The following is a 16927-nucleotide window of genomic DNA, read 5'->3' as shown; positions in this document are numbered from 1 at the left end:
AGGTTAACCTGCTCTGTCCAGATGCACTGTTTGTCTGTCTGTCTGGAGCATGAACACTGTCAGCACCTGCCCTGCCCTGCACAGTGTCTTTCTCTATCAGGGTGATTCACTTAAATGCATGCCTCTAAGCCCTAACCCTTCTTCTGAAGGGCCCTTGACCTTGGGTCAGAGGAGGAGAATGGTAACAGATAAGACCGAGAAACAGCTGTTGGGGTTGCTTTGATGTGGGTAATTGAATGTTTATTGATAAAGACTCTACATATGGATGTACAGTGGAACATAGACTCACCGGCCAGCTTATTAGGTACACCGTCCGTTTATGAAAATGGTTAACTCCTACAGACATTGAGTCACGTGGCCATGGCTTGCTATATAAAGCAGGCAGAGAGGCATCAAGGCATTCAGTTACTGTTCAATTGAACGTTAGACTGGGCAAAACGAGTGACTGTTCAGTTGCAACTTTGAGTGTGGTATGATCGTGGTGCCAGGCACGCCGGATCCAGGCACTCAGAAACACCTGCCCTCCTGGGCTTTTCACGCATGACAGTGTCTAGGGTTTATCGAGAATGGGGCAACAAACCAAAAAAATCCAGTCAGCGGCAGTCCTGTGGGCGAAAACAGCTTGTTGATGAGAGAGGTCGAAGGAGAAGGGCAAGAATCGTGCAAGCTAACAAGCGGGCCACAAACAGACAAACAATGACGCAGTACAACTGTGGTGTGCAGAACGACATCTCGAAACGCACACCTCGTTGATCCTTGTCACGGTTGGGCTATTGGGTTCCACTTCTATCAGCTAAAAACAAGAAGGAGCCGCTCCAGTGGGCACAGTGGGCACGTGATCACCAACACTGGTGTGGAATGAGTGGAAAAACATTGCCTGGTCCGACAAATCCCAGTTCCTGTTGTGTCAGGTTTTGGTGTAAGCAGCATGAGTCCATTGACCCATCCTTCCTGGTGTCAACGGTACAGGCTGATGCCATCTCGTCTGCATGGACCAACATTGCTGTGGAACGTTTCAAACTTGTAGAATCCATGTGTTTACCTTATATTCACATTGAACTGTAGGCTGTATATTTTGAAGTGTTAGATTCATGCTGTAATATGATGGAGATATTTGACCTGGTCATAGGTTAAGGTTCCCTTTAACTTATTCAATTATATATTCTGTGATGGATACCTTCATATATTTGCGTCCTTCCTCTAGGCACGTTCAGATAGAGATGAGAAAAAAGCTCCTTGACTGCATTACTACTTGTACACTGAGTATACCAAACATTAGGAACACAGCTTCAGTTCGTCAGGGAATGGACTCTACAAGGTGTCGAAAGCGTTCCACAGGGATGCTGGCCCATGTTGACTCCAATGCTTCCCACAGTTGTGTCAAGTTGGCTGGATGTCCTTGGGTGGTGGCCAATTCTTGATACACACGGGAAACTGTTGAGCGTGAAAAACCCAGCAATGTTGCAGTTCTTGGCACAAACCAGTGCACCTACTACCATACCCCATTCAAAGGCACTTAAATCCTTTGTCTTGCCCATTCACCCTCTGACGGCACACACACACACAATCCATGTCTCAATCGTCTCCACCCATTCATCTAAATCGATTGAAGTAGATTTAACAAGTCACATCAATAAGGGATCATAGCTTTTATCTGGATTCACCTGATCAGTCTATGTCATGGAAAGAGCAGGTGTTGTTAATGTTTTGTATACTCAGTGTATTTTGTAATGGTTGTCATGCATGTCTGTATGTGGTACCCACTGAGAATGATCCCACTATGAATGAATATCACATGTCCTCAGGGTATTTCTTATAAAAGACTGATTGACAGAGACAGTAGAGGAATGCATTGCAAATTAGAATATTGGCAGTTTAATGGTTCAATGAGATTTACTTAATCCATGAGAAGATTCCAGCAGCAGGAATGTAAGCAGTTGTCCAGTGACACAGAACTCAACATCACACTACCAGTCGGTACTCAACCCTGCACCTTAGACACTGCTGCCCAACAGTATGCACATAGTCATTGAACACTGGTCACTATAATAATGTTTGCATACTGTTTACCCACTTCATATGTATATACTGTTTTCTAGTCAAGGCTCATCCTATATAACTACTGCTGAACACACCTTTTCTATTCATATACTGTCCATAATGTCTATACACGACATCATATACTGTATATATATATTTATATTCTGGACTTTGACATTGCTCATTCTAATATTTCTATATTTCTTATTTTCTAAACATTTTTGAGGATTTGAGTGTATTGTTAGGTATTACCGCACTGTTGGAGCTAGGAACATAAGCATTTCTCTACACCCGCAATAACATCTGCTAAATATGTGTACACGACAAATAAAATGGGATTTGATTTGATAACACAATGAAGCAATGTATCACTCGTCCTTGTGAACAAGATTTTGTAGGATATAGCTTAACTTGTCTAACTTGAACGTCTGACTTGAACTTTAGGTAAGTGTGTTATGATCTTGATGTATTGTTGATAGAGTGCGGTCTAACATTAACTGGCACACTCTCTAAATTGGATGTTTGACATATTTTAACTCTTAAAATACCGAATATCAGTGACACGTTTTGTTTAACTTTTGATTTTCACCAGAACACCCAAGGCCAAAAAGAGAGACATGAGCCACATCAGACAGTACTGTTAGAATATTGTGACATAACATATTTAGAGTTTTAGGCACTGTTGTAATCTATCCCTTCAACTAAGGCCCATTCAGGGAGAGATTCAGTGATCCTCTGAGAGCTAGATGGAGAGACTAGTCGGCCAAGCCGCTCAGTTTGAGGCTGCATTCGCTCTGTTCAAGGACAAATGAGTCACAGCGGGGTGTGGCGATCGCCTTCCTCACAGTTGGTATGTGTAGTCCATTAGGCCGGTTCCAGACCAGCTCTGGGTGTGGGGCCCCAAACCTCATCGGCCCCAACCTCAGCCCCCTTTGGTCATTTGAGCCTCTGAGACCACACAGGCGCTATGAGCCTGGCAAACTGCCACTACTCCTTTTCGAAAACCTGTATATTGTTTGGACTTTTCTCAGAGACAGGAATGAGGACCATGCTTAAAGCAGGTTGTCCATGGATAGTTAGCAATGCAAGTACCCCCTTCCCCCTCTACTAACCCTCCTCAGGAGTTGAAGCCCTAGTCGCCCAGACTCATGGTCCTCCAGGGACCAGTCAACTTTATCGGTCCAATCATAGTGGTTATGTTATTGTTAGTTCCAGGTCATTTGGTTATAGAACCCATAATGAGCTATGGTGGGTATGTTTTGGTTTTATATTTACAGTACATCCACTGGTAGAGGAGGTGTGTAGCTGAAAAAAACACATGGTTGTTTATTGAGGTATTACTGTTATTATTTTACAAGAGGATGTCAGTTCTTACTGACAATAACACACTTCCACGAGGTCAAAAGTCCCCTGCATACTGAACTCATGGGACAGACACAGAACATGTATGAGGCTACTATTTTTTTGAAGAGGCTTGTTAAGAGGCAACAGTGGATAATCAGGAACATGGGCGTGGGGATGTGAAATCCAAAAACAGGAAAAGGAGAGCAGCGTGGCCTGTATGTTTCAGACTCCTGTTTTTTTTTAACTAGTTTGAGAGTAAACAGCTGACTAGCACCTGGTCCTAGAGATGGTGTTGCACGGTAAGATCCTGTAAAACTCCATGATGCACCAGAACAGTGAGGACTCTGGGAATAACAGGTCGGCCACCACACTCTCACAGAGGATGTTTTACACATTGACTCTCCATATCTTTTACAGATTCCGCAGTCCTCATGGTAGGTAGTCTAGTGGAGGATTGGGGTTGTTGACCTCACCTGCTGGCTGTTTCCGATGTTGAAATGTATACATTAGATCTCCTCCAGAGCATTGCTTGAAACTTAATTGGGCTCCCAGATTCTTGGAACTGAAATACATGAATAGGAGCAATAGAAAAATAGGAGTCTTTGTGCATTTTGGAGCATTTCAAGGAATGTCTGTTTTCTTGTGTGAGTTCTTGCAACTGGCCTTCGGTAGAGCAGGTCACGCCAAGAGCCTCAATGTGTTACCAGAGACTTCGGTGTCACCAAGGATGAGTGATTGAATGCTAAATGAGTGCAGACCTTCACCTACTCTATATTCATCTGAGTCTAGTTAAGGAACCCACATCTTTCTCCTCTTAATTTATCCTGCTGGGAAACAAATCCATCTGTTTTGGTTTTGTGGTTTTTGCCACTTTATAACCGAAGTCAGTGCATTCCTGATGAATAACAATTAGGCTTATCTTCGAGTGGAAATAACGTACTGTACGATAGACTATCATTTTGGAAATGTGCTCAACATAAAATGAGAAGGAATATAAAGTCCCTTTTGTGCAGCCATGTAGGCAACATGTCCCTCGTATTGAAATAATTCATTTAGTTCTGGCCCACAACACACACATAGGCAACAATGTTATAATAGCTGTGGACAGGGATGAGAGGTGTTCTGAGCATCTGTGCTGGGAATTAGCCATTTCCATCCATTTTTCCAACATTCTCTTTTTCTCTCATTGAGCAACATTACATTACATTGAAAGTATAAGAGAGGATGTTGTCATTGCAGAGCTGAGAGGATTTGGTTTCAACATACTGTATCTATCTGGCTGATTGCACTGTTACCAAGAAACTTCCCTCCAACAGAACCTAAACTTTAAAGGCCCAATGCAGCTGTTTTTATATCAATGTCAAATCATTTCTGTGTAACAATTAAGATCCTTACTGTAATAGTTTTCCATTAAAATGGTAAAAAATAAGAAACACAATGGCTTTTATGGGAAGGGGAGGGCACCTGAAAACTGAAAACTAGCTGTAATTGGCAGATAGGTTTGGAACTCTCTTTGTTATTGGTCTATTAACTTATTTAGGCAAGCCGAAACTCCACCCATTCAAACCCTGCTGATTAGAAGATCATGTAGATTGTATTTTCAACCAGCAAATGTCAGGAAATAACATTGATCCAATTTTTTCACACTTTTACTGTAGTAAGCATTGTTCATCTTTAGCGTTTTCTATGTAAGCGTAAAATCCCCTCTCTCTCCTCTCTCCATGTGTCCTCCTCAGTGTCCAGGTCTCAGATGTCCTCAGAGAAGCAGGAGGCACTGATGGAGAACATGACCCGTATGGGGGACCGCTCCCGGGAGCTCCAGCAGTCCCTGGGCGACATCTCCTCTCAGGCAAACCTTCTGGAGAAAATCTGGAAGCTGGAGAACCTGTTCCAGAACCACAGCGAGTCCTTACAGCAGCTGGGCCGGGCATTTCACGGCCTGGAGAGGGACATCAGGAATCTGCAGGGCCAGTCCCAGTCGACAGACAGTGCAGTGGAGCAGCTGGGGGACCGTGTCTCTACCCTGAACCAATCGTCCCAGAGGAACGTGAGTGGGCTGAGCAACCAGCTGGCCCAGGCCGCTGTCTCGCTGCGCGACCACGACCTACTGCTGAAGAGCGCAGCGGATCAGGTGGACCAGCTCAAGGAGAGGCTTGAGGAGGTGGGCTGGATGGTGGACGCGGTCAACCACACATTCACGAGTGACATCAGCATCCATCACCTGAAGATCCAGGACCTGCAGGTGCAGATCAGCAACGTGAGCCAGGACACACGGTACATGAGGGAGACACAGGTGCAAATGGAAGAGACACTGAAGAACGAGGTGGAGATCCTCAGCACCATCACAGAGGACCTGAGGCTCAAGGACTGGGAGCACTCCAATATCCTCAAGAACATCACCTTCCTAGAAGGTAATAACGGCCCCAACACTAATCACTGGCTAGAAGTTCATGTCATGATTATCCCCCTAGAGTCGATTGGCACACCGGTGCATCAATCTAAGTTACATAACACAAAAATCCCCAGCAGAATCTGTGAGTTTAAGCTAGAGATACAGTATGAGTTACTGTATATCTAGCGCTTCCACAGTGAAAGGGTGGCAGAGCTAGAGCAGTGTTTCTCAGACCATGACACATCCCGAAAATCAGTCTTCTCACATAAACGTCTGTAGCATCCGAACGATTTGACCTACAAACTATTATGGCCACTCTATGGAAAGGGGAAGATGTCAAAAACCTGATGGTGTTCTCCGTCTTGCTCTACGACCCCCACAGTACCAGTTTTTAAAAAACGAACGAAAGTATGATGGTAGTTTTGTACCTACCCCCAAAAAGGGGTTAAATCTGTATCTCCTAGATTTAGGACAGACACTTCCAAATCTTGTTTTTATGATACATTTTTTGACTGTCCTTTTTGCCCTTTATGAATTTGCTATTCAATGGCCAAATTCAATATTTTATCAAAAGAAAACATAAAAAATTTAAAATGTATACCTAAAGGCATCCTAAAATTCAGAATCAAATCGCTAAATTATCCATAGTATGACCATTTTTAAACATTTCCTTATGTCATCTTAGCACGTCCACCTCCATGTTGATAGGAGTTGAGTGATGTTAATCTTTGCATAATAAGACTTTAAACCAGTATCTGATGTATACTGTTTGTAGGTGGGACAGTGGTTTATCTAGGCTGGAAACAATTGTGGGTTACATTTAGAAGCCTCCAAAACCAAGGAACTCAGCCCTGTCATTAGTTCCCCCTCACATCACATTTGTTTGTCATTAAGTGTGGGTTTAGCCAGGAAAGCTGCACCTCGCCATGGTACTTGGTGTTTCTGGCCTGATGCCTCCTCTCCCTCCCTCCATCCCAATGCCTTTTGCTTATGTTTCATGCCTACCTTCCAATTTGGCAGCGGTGGACAAATGAGAAGGGAAAAAAACATATTGCAAAAACACACATTTTTGCAAAGTTGAGAGGTGGATTAAGAAAATGTGATGTGTTGGTCTGAGGAGAGCGTTAGCATGGAAACATTTATAATCATCACACAGCCACTTGATTAACAGTAATGGCCTCAGGAGTGACCTGTTTGCTGTTTTAGTGAAGTGTCTTCAGGCTGGGAGGAGCAGTGTGTCTATTGACTTAATTCTCATGGAAATGTAATTTTCATTATATAACATTGATCTAGCGCTGTTTTCATTATTCACAAATGGTGAAACAAAATAAGGAACATTTTCTTTTAGATAATTTGATAAATGGACATCCTGGTGTAAAACAATATCAGTCACCTAAAATAGCCTAAACTTTTTTTTTAAAGCAGTCTAATGTTTTTAAATAATCAATCTATCAGCTTGATATTAAACGTGTCAAAACTGATTGCATTGCAGCCATTTTCCCTTGACATGCAATTAGCCCATTACTAACATATGGATTCTGCTCAGCCAAATCAGATTTGCTGATCCATTATATGTTAAACATTCTCAATTTAATTAATAGAAGACTCTAAATAAGAAGTGATGAGTGATACCGTTGATCCCACTAAAACAAACCAGTCACCACTCAATTCAATTCAGTGTTTTCTCCTTCAGGCCCCCCCAGGGTGATATGACTTCCAAGTCAACCTGACTTCTCACTAGTTACTATTTCACTCCGATAGATTAAGATTTTCCCAGTAAAGTTTCAGGCCAGGCCAGGGGATGTGGGAGGCGCTCAAAGCATGGCCAGGACATTATCTTCGGATAGACAGATGTAGGATCTTAGTTTGATCACCCTGTTGCAGGAGAAATATTCTGCAATACAGGAAATGTAGAACTTGTAGTGTATTTGAGGTTTAAAAAGTCTTCTGACGTTTTTTAATTTCCACTTTAAAACGTCAGACTTGATTTTCCCTTATGGAAAATATGTCAACCCCTACAAAAATGTCAATTCATTATAATCCACATAATAATTCACATTATCTTCCTGCTGTAGCAAACTGTCTCAAATTAAGATCCTACATCTGTGAGGATCAGATCACACCATTATGTGAAAGGCTACTTTGGAACATGTCAGTTGGACAAACGAGACAAATGTCTAACTATTCCATTGTGGTTCCATTGTGGTGTACCTTGTGTAACATGTGCTTTCCATCAAGGCCAAGCTAATTCTACAAACAAGTCTGAAGTCAGTCAACTGGTTCCAAGTACAACAAACCATTGAACGATGTCCCTTAACCATGTTTGAGACTCAGATTTTGCCTTAAGCTCCTCTGCTTTAGTCAGAGGGTGTGGTGAAACAAGAATGACATACCAAAAGGAAACCAGTGATTTATGGGATTACACAACTTCAATAATCATATTGTTTTCATATTACAGTATATTAATCCGTTTATATTATCTTGTGATCAACTTAATGCTTTAATTACGTTGTTTTCAACAGGGCCTCCAGGACCAAAGGGTGAGATGGGCGATATTGGGCCACTTGGGTCCCCTGGTATGGCAGGCCTCACAGGGATGAGAGGTTCGTACACTGTACAGTACTATCATTTGTCCTATTCTAGCTTTCAACATACAATACTTTCTTCAACCATTTTTTAAACCAATTTTTCTAAACTTATCTTACTGTAATTGGCCCGGGTCACAATTGTGAATTATGTAAACCCTCATAGACCCTCAAAGACTTATTTCCAAGAAGAATGCTGAAAGCAAGCCTCCCTTTAGGAACATGGGACATTTGTTATAGCCACCCAAAACCCTCCTCCTACCGCATTCAAAACCTCAGTTGTTCCACTTTCCTACTCATTGAAGAGTTGGGTACTCCAGTACATTACCTTGTGAGTAATGCAGTGACAATATCTTCAATACCTAGTGAACAGGACTACTGGTGGTTCCAAACCCATAAATCCACTCTATTTGCTAACAACGTAATAACAGCCCCTCAAACTGGGCACAAAGCATCCTGGGAAAGGGAGTTAGGGCATTCCCTTTGATAGTCTTTCATGACATAATGAAATGATGAATAAAGAAAGAGAACATTGGAAAATGTTATTATGGCATGCAATGGGCCCATTGTACTCAAATATCCCGATAAGATAGGTTGTTTTCATTCTTCGAAATGCATGCCAGATATCCTGTTTGAAAAGTCTTGGGAAAATGCCTTCCCGGCAGGTTTTACAGGAGAAAAAGGCATCCAGGGTCCAAGGGGACTAAAAGGCCCGAGCGGCCCCGACGGCCTACAGGGAGAGAAAGGGGATATGGGACCCGAAGGGCCCAAAGGTATGTCTGATATTTTTCCTGTCTGACAGCTGTAGAATCATTAGTTAAACTATCATCTGTACCTACCTGTCTCTTTGAACCTTAAAGGGGTGCTCTCACCGATTGTGCCACAGTGCTCTCTCTTCGGCTCAGGCTCTAGAAAAGGTAATCCAAGGCAGATGGATGGAGGATCAGGGTCAATTCCGTCTGATTTGTTGTGTCTCATTGACAACTATATCTGCAGGCCCTCTGCCTTTCCATCCTAACCCATAGCAGACCTACCTTATCAGCTGATGTGCTGAGCCAACCTAAAACCTTGAAGATAGAAATGCACTTCATGACCAAAAGTATGTGGACACATGTATAATTTCAAAATCTTGGTCATTAATATGGAGTTGCCTACACCTTTGCTGGAACATTGCTAGGGGGACTTGCTTCCATTCAGCCAAGTCAGTTTGAATTTTCCGCGCTACGCACTTCAGCACTCGGCGGTCCCATTCTGTGAGCTTGCGTGGCCTATCACTTCGCGGCTGAGCCGTTGTTGCTCCTAGACATTTCCACTTCACAATAACAGCACTTACAGTTGACCGTGGCAGCTCTAGCAAGGCAGAAATTTTACGAACTGACTTGTATGAAAGGTGGCATCTTATGACGGTGCCACGTTGAAAGTCACTGAGCTCTTCAGGGGTCACTTAGAAATGTCCTTGTTATTGAAAGAAAAGCACATTTTTGTCCATTAAATTAAAAAAATTATCAGAAATACAGTGTAGGCATGGTAAATGTTGTAAATGACTATTGTAGCTGGAAACGGCTGATTTTTTATGGAATATCTACATAGGCGTACAGAGGCCTATTATCTGCAACCATCGCTCCTGTGTTCCAATGGCACGTTGTGTTAGCTAATCCAAGATTATCATTTTAAAAGGCAAATTGATCATTAGAAAACCATTTTGCAATTATGTTAGCACAGCTGAAAACTGTTATACTGTTTAAATCTGGAGCATCAGCATTTGTGGGTTCGATTACAGGCTCAAAATGACCAGAAACAAAGATCTTTCTTCTGAAACTTGTCAGTCTATTCTTGTTCTGAGATATGAAGGCAATTTCATGTGAGAAATTGCCAAGAAACTGAAGATCTTGTACAACGCTGTGTACTACTCTCTTCACAGAACAGAGCAAACTGGCTCTAACCAGAATATAAAGAGGAGTGGGAGGCCCCGGTGCACAACTGAGCAAGAGGACAAGTACATTAGATTGTCTAGTTTGAGAAACAGACGGATTACAAGTCCTCAACTGGCAGCTTCATTAAATAGTACCCTCAAAACACCAGTCTCAACGTCAACAGTGTAGAGACGACTCCGGGATGCTGGCTTTCTAGGCAGAGTTCCTCTGTCCAGTGTCTGTGTTCTTTTGCCCATCTTAATCTTTTCTTTTTATTGGCCAGTCTGAGATATGGCTTTTTCTTTGCAACTCTGCCTAGAAGGCCAGCATCCCGGAGTCGCCTCTTCACTGTTGACATTGAGACTGGTGTTTTGCGGGTACTATTTAATGACGCTGCCTGTTTCTCAAACTTCTCAAATGCTCAATTAGTCTTTTAAAATGATAAACTTGGATTAGCTAACACAACGTGCCATTGGAACACAGGGGTGATGTTTGCTGATATTGGGCCTCTTTACGACTACGTAGATATTCCATAAAAAATCTGCTGTTTCCAGCTACAATAGTCATTTACAACATTAACAATGTCTACACTGTATTTCTGATCAATTTTATGTTATTTTAAAGGACAAAAAATTAGCTTTTCTTTCAAAAACAAGGACATTTCTAAGTGACCCCAAACTTTTTAAACGGTAGTGTATATAGTGTACGTCTTGCTCTTACCATACTAATAGAGGAAAGCCATGTCCGGGCTTTAATTGGTCCAACCTTAGCCCTGAGAACTGGCTGTAGACTCCTATGGTGCCTCGACACCATAGGAGTCTATAGCCATGTCTCAAAGCCTTCTAGAAAGCCGTATCCTCTTTTGTCACCTTGTGTGTTGGAAAGCAGCACTTGTTTTGAAAGATATGTGTGAGAGATACTCCTCTCACACACATGATTCGAGACACAGCACCTTATCGTATTGGTCATAGATTTGACTCTCCACAATGGGCCTATTCTATTTCTCCATGCTAACCAAACAGCTGTTCTGGATCAGTTTAGTCTGGCTGAACTGTCCGGTGCTGGAGGCTCAAACCTCTGTGAGCCAACAACATTAAGATCGGATGTGGATGCCCTGTGCTGTCTATCTGCCCTGGCCTCCCAGGCCCAGCTCTATTAGACTGACTCACTGAGACGTCAACACGCAATTAACAGGGTTAGATAAATATCAGTGATGCTTGCAAAAGGATCCTTGTGGAAAAGGCAGAGGTGTTTTGGGGCTTGTTAAAGCAGGCCTATGAATAGCCAGGCAGTTTCATTATGTCTGTTTTTCTGTGAGGTAGAGTGGTGTTTGCAGTAGGTGTTTGAACCAGAGTGAGTGTCTAAAATTTCTCAACCTACGATGAGGATGTGGTCAGCACAGAGCACTACCCGACACTTGGTGGTTCGGTTTGGGCGCCACTGCAATTGGTCCCTTTCTTGTGATTTTAAATATGATAATTCAGGAAGTAAACGTGGGATAATGGTCACTTTATAATCATTGTGTAATGTTACTTTATTACAGTAACAGCTCATAACCACGCCTTGGGGTTTTAGACTTGTAATTACAGAGAAATGTTCCCACAGAACTGAGCGGTAGGACTCAATCAAAGGCATATCTTTAGTTTGTTATTTTTATGAATATTCTACTAAATAGTACAATAATGTTCCTTTTTGCCTTATTGCATGGTGTCCTCTATTATCATGGACATACTTCTGGTATTACACATTAAAATACAACAAATCTGAAGATTTTATTGAGTGGAATTAAAGATTGAAATGGAATGATTACTTCATTTTCTACAGCCTCTCTCAAGTCCAGACAGTAAATTGCATGTATGGTACTGGCATCTGAAATCAAGAATTTCAGTTGAAATTGCAAGGCTCCAGAATGTCCCTGCGTCCACACTCCGATCCTCATCAGATCAACATCAGATGCCCTCATTCAGGACACAAATGTCTTCAAGGAGGATCTACTTTCAATCGCATTTATACGACTGTTAACTGGCCTCAAGTAGTGAGGCTTTTCTATGTCTGTAAAGCATATGACGTCATCGGACAAGCCAGAAAGATGCCATAACGATTCTCTCCGCTCACTCTGAAAGAGGAGATGCAGGACAACTGTGCTTTCAGCCTCTCAATCCCAGTCATTTTGTTAATTATATCCTTTAATCGTTAAATTGATGTTGTCTTTTGCCCTGACCCCTTTTTGTCTTTCAAGATTTGGCATACAATACACAGACAGCTGAGTTGCCTCAGATGTTGAGAGCGAAGCAACAAACAAAACAATGGCCCACAACAATGGACGTCAGATCACAGAGAATCAAGGACATATGGGTTCATGTTGATTTTTGGGGAAACATACACCCTGAACATATTTGCTATTTGTACTGTTTCTAGTCCGCTGCATTGGCTAGGAAAACCAAAAGCCGAAGAGACTGTAGTCCACAAGGGGGTTGTCCTATAATTTGTATGTCTAATAACAAGGTGATTACATTTAGTTTGTGCTGCTTCAATTCAGGTTAACAAGATAATAAGGTATCCAAAGGGAAATTGAGCTGAGGGATAATGTTTAATATCAGACCTGAGGTTGGTATATCTGGCGTTCTTCTCAGGGTGAGCGGGGCTATTTTAGAGCTACTTTATGTTCCCCCAACCAAGTGCAAAAAGACCCTCTCATGTCTCCCAAGTATTCCAGTAAGGCAATTTGGAAACCTCAAACCATAGCCTATCTTTAGGCCTAATCTCTGCCCACCCACATAAAGTCAACAATGACAGAGTCAACCATGACAGACGGAGAGGGCACCGCTCAGAGGAGAAGTAGCATGCTAGAAGGTTCTCTAGGGACAAACACGTAATACTGTTCTTCTTCAAGTGGATCACTTGTGTTTCATTTTGTACTTACATGATGTTATTTATTAATCTGTGTTACTTCTTATTTCTGCCACTGAGCGTAACACAATATTTTGTTGTCTGTCTTTCGTTTCCAAGGTGACAAAGGAGACAGAGGACTGAAGGGCGAGAAGGGAGACCGAGGTGACCGTGGCGAAAAAACAGGTGAGACCAGTGAGCAGTGAAGAGTTATGGGATTGCTGATTCCTCCTCCAAATGATCTTGGTCGATGATGTTGTCCATTGTTATCGGCATACATATCGCTAACACTGCTGCATCGTAAAATGAGTTATTGGAATAGGTTGTTATAAAACCCAGGTAGGCTATAGAATTTAACCCTAACTGACCTCCCAATCAACTTTCACTACCTCTGCACTCCTTCAGGGGGTGAAGGAGTGCAGAGGGTCTTTTGAGGCCTTTTCCCTCTCTGTTTTGCTTTGGAATGCTGTTTACTCCATCACAACACATTCCAAAACTCAGCACCAGAGCTGAAGTCACATGCTTGTCTCAGTTTAGTGAGTTCATTACTCATTTACAACAGTAGCTGGAGGCTCTCACCTGGCAGACCCCACTTGTAAACAGGGATGCCAGTGGATCAAACAGAAAAATAAACTATTTTTATGGACCGAGCCACAACAGGCATAAATCTCTGCTCTACTTGTACATGGAAAGGTCACCTCATATGTTGAAGCAGTTATTAGTGTGACGTTTTACAGGTTTCTTCCTGTATCCAAACCACTCAATATGGCTTACCTCACCAAATAATAAGTATCAAAACATTTATTCACAGTGTTTGAAGCATGGGCAAACTGGTTAGTAGGCCTGGTCGTACTGAGTGGGCCTGTCGTATCGTTGTACGGTATATGCCCGCACACCCCCACTGACAGGTAATTTCAATAAAACCACAATGTGTTTTCAAGCAGGGAAAGAAAACAAACCCGCAAACCTCAATTTCTTCCCCCACACAGGAAATATTATTCTTTCTCTATGACATCATTAAACCCATTTTGGTGTGATGAGAGCTGGAACGGTGTTCTTCTTAAAGTGACAGCTACAAACATCTGAAATACATTTATCTTCATTAGCTACAACCAGGAAAAGATCAGAACTCCACATTCGAAGCCATGTGATTTAAGAGGTTTTCTTCTGCTACTTGGTCTGGATTTGTTTCCATAATTGTCAAGCGCTCATGCTTGTGGTTGATGGAAAGCAGTGGTGTCACACAAAGTATAGGTCCTCGTAGTGAGAGGAAGGTCTGTCACAGCTCAGACACCGTGGGGCTCTCCCCCAGTCCCCTTGTTCATTTATCTTCTTTACCTCGCTTTACTTTTGGAATGTCACAACTGACAACCATGCTTCTCCTAGAAGGCTGAGAGCTGGGGCTTACCTCAGGCTGAGGGTTAGGGCTGAGAGCTGGGGCTGAGAGTTGGGGGTGCAGTTGAACCTAAAGCCCCATATACCGTAACTAGTGTGACAAGCTGTAAAATGTCAGGTGCTTTAAAGCTTACTTGGTAATTGTTGCCATAGCGTTGCCTTTCACCCTAACATCTACATCCCTCTCAGGGTGGGGGTACCGAACTTTGATACGATATCCCAAGAGTCCAACAGAAACTGAAGTAAGCTTGGATTGGAAAGATTATTTTTACAGGACAGGCACAAGCTCCATTCTCCACATTTGAAGTGTCAACCTGGTGCTGAGTTACTGACTGAGACTTTACTCATATACACATGCATGAGTGGTCACATTTACACATGAACAACCTGAAGTTGTCAACATAACACACACTCACGCGTGCACTCAGAACTGCACACACACACGCCCCAAAATGTACAACATTGTCTTAGTCCATTAGTCCAGAAATGTTGTTGCAAAGGGCCGAACATCGGTTCCCTGCCAGATGTTGTAAGCTGCTACGCTAAGATTCAGATTCACTCCCTTCCTCTTCCCTAAGAGTAGAGAGGAAGGTATAAAGTTTGGTTGACTGACAGTTTCATAAGTCAGTGTAGCCATTTTTGTTCTTTAATCGGTTATTGTTTATGACCTTATTATGTTGCTCATACATGCCAAAATCAAGTCAGATATCATTTTCCCCAGTGTATTTGTAATGAGTATGATGGGAGACAGAGTGCTTGTTACAAGCGCAGGGCACAGCAGGTGTTTATTGTAAAGGACCACAGGAGGAGGCAGGTAGCTGGGTCCAGGGGCAGGGACAGGCAGAAGGTCATACACAGGGACTCCAAAAAGGTAACAGTACAGGCAGGGATAAAGGCTAAGAATGTAGTCTGGAAGATCAGGAAAGAGGTTGATGACAGGAAATCTGATAGGCAAAAGTACAGGCAGGAAAGAGGGGAAAAAAAATTGTTAGTGAGGCTGGCCAAGAACTATGATACACAGGAGGACTAATATGGAACTAAACAGCTCTCCAACTAGACCGTGGACAAAAACAAACAATACTTCACAATGATGGGATGCAATGAACTGAACTAAATAGTGTGTGTAAATGACATACAGGTGTGTGAACAGGTGATCAGAATTCCGGTGATTGGGATCTGGACAGTGAGCTGCGTTCAGGGGATCTTTGTGTTTGAGAGTGTGAGCTGGAGAGTGAGCTGTGTTCAGGGGATCTATGTGTTTGAGAGTGTGAGTTGGAAGCAGACGTTACAATATATTAATAATGAAAAGACCTAGTTAAAATTGTATTTTCAATTATGTAAGTATAGCAAAGTGGGCTAGTGCTCCAATCGCCAAATGCACAGTTGGAAACGTGCCTGCTTTTATAAGGTATTGAGAGCACTGTTTTTAGTGTTTTCTCCCATAAGACTAAACAGCTCTTTTTCTAGAACAAATACTTCTGTTGTGAAACTACAGAGAGATGTCATGAATGTATTCTAGTTGGCAGTGTTTATTATGATTTTTGTGGAAAAGCAGAAGGGAGGGTGATGTCTAATCCAAAAAATAGTAATTATACAGATGATTAACAAAACACGAACACAACAGTATTCATACTTTGGTTTTTATGGTAAATGTGATTGAAAAAACTTTTGATTGTGGTTTTCATACACATACCTTGTCCATAATGTAGAGGCCTATGTGATTTTCATTGAAGAGGTAAGGGAAGAGGATGGTACATGTGATCTGCATAACATACCAATACTAACGGACATACAGTACCAGTCAAAAGTTTGGACACACCTACTCATTCAAGGGTTTTACTTTACAAAACTATGAAATTACACAAATGGAATCATGTAGTAACCAAAAAAGTGTTAAACAAATCAAAATATTTTATATTTAACATTCTTCAAAGTAGCTACCCTTTGCATTTGTCACACCCTGATCTGTTTCACCTGTCTTTGTGCTTGTCTCCACCCCCCTCCAAGTGTCGCCCATCTTCCCCATTATCCCCAGTGTATTTGTACCTGGGTTCTCTGTTTGTCTGTTGCCAGTTAGTTTTGTTTGTCAAGCCTATCAGCGGTTTTCCCCTTTCTCCTGTCTTTTTCTTGTTTTCCCGGTTTTGACCATTCTGCCTGCCCTGAGGCTGTCTGCCGTTCTGTACCTTGTCACACCACCCTGGATTATTGACCTCTGACTGCCCTGACCCTGAGCCTGCCTGCCGAACTGTACCTTATGGACTCTGATCTGGATTACTGACCTCTGCCTGCCCTTGACATGTCGTTTTTCCTGACCCCTGTTCTAGTAATAAACTTTTGTTACTTTGACACTGTCTGCATCTGGTTCTTCT

At 42.3% G+C, this 16927-nt stretch overlaps 1 protein-coding gene across 1 annotated transcript in view; it reads left to right on the top strand.

Moving 5' to 3' along the window:
• Positions 1–16927, top strand: part of LOC115192821 (scavenger receptor class A member 5) — a 49029-nt gene that overhangs the window by 17594 nt on the left and 14508 nt on the right. The window contains exons 4-7 of the mRNA XM_029751700.1: positions 5121–5795; positions 8299–8379; positions 9027–9134; positions 13284–13349. Coding sequence (XP_029607560.1) covers positions 5121–5795; positions 8299–8379; positions 9027–9134; positions 13284–13349 — 930 coding nt within the window. The remainder of the gene's footprint in view (positions 1–5120; positions 5796–8298; positions 8380–9026; positions 9135–13283; positions 13350–16927) is intronic.

The sequence above is a fragment of the Salmo trutta genome, chromosome 1 (genome assembly GCF_901001165.1).
Source record: "Salmo trutta chromosome 1, fSalTru1.1, whole genome shotgun sequence".
NCBI classification, from domain to species: domain Eukaryota; kingdom Metazoa; phylum Chordata; class Actinopteri; order Salmoniformes; family Salmonidae; genus Salmo; species Salmo trutta.
This window is presented reverse-complemented; position numbering and strand designations above follow the sequence as displayed.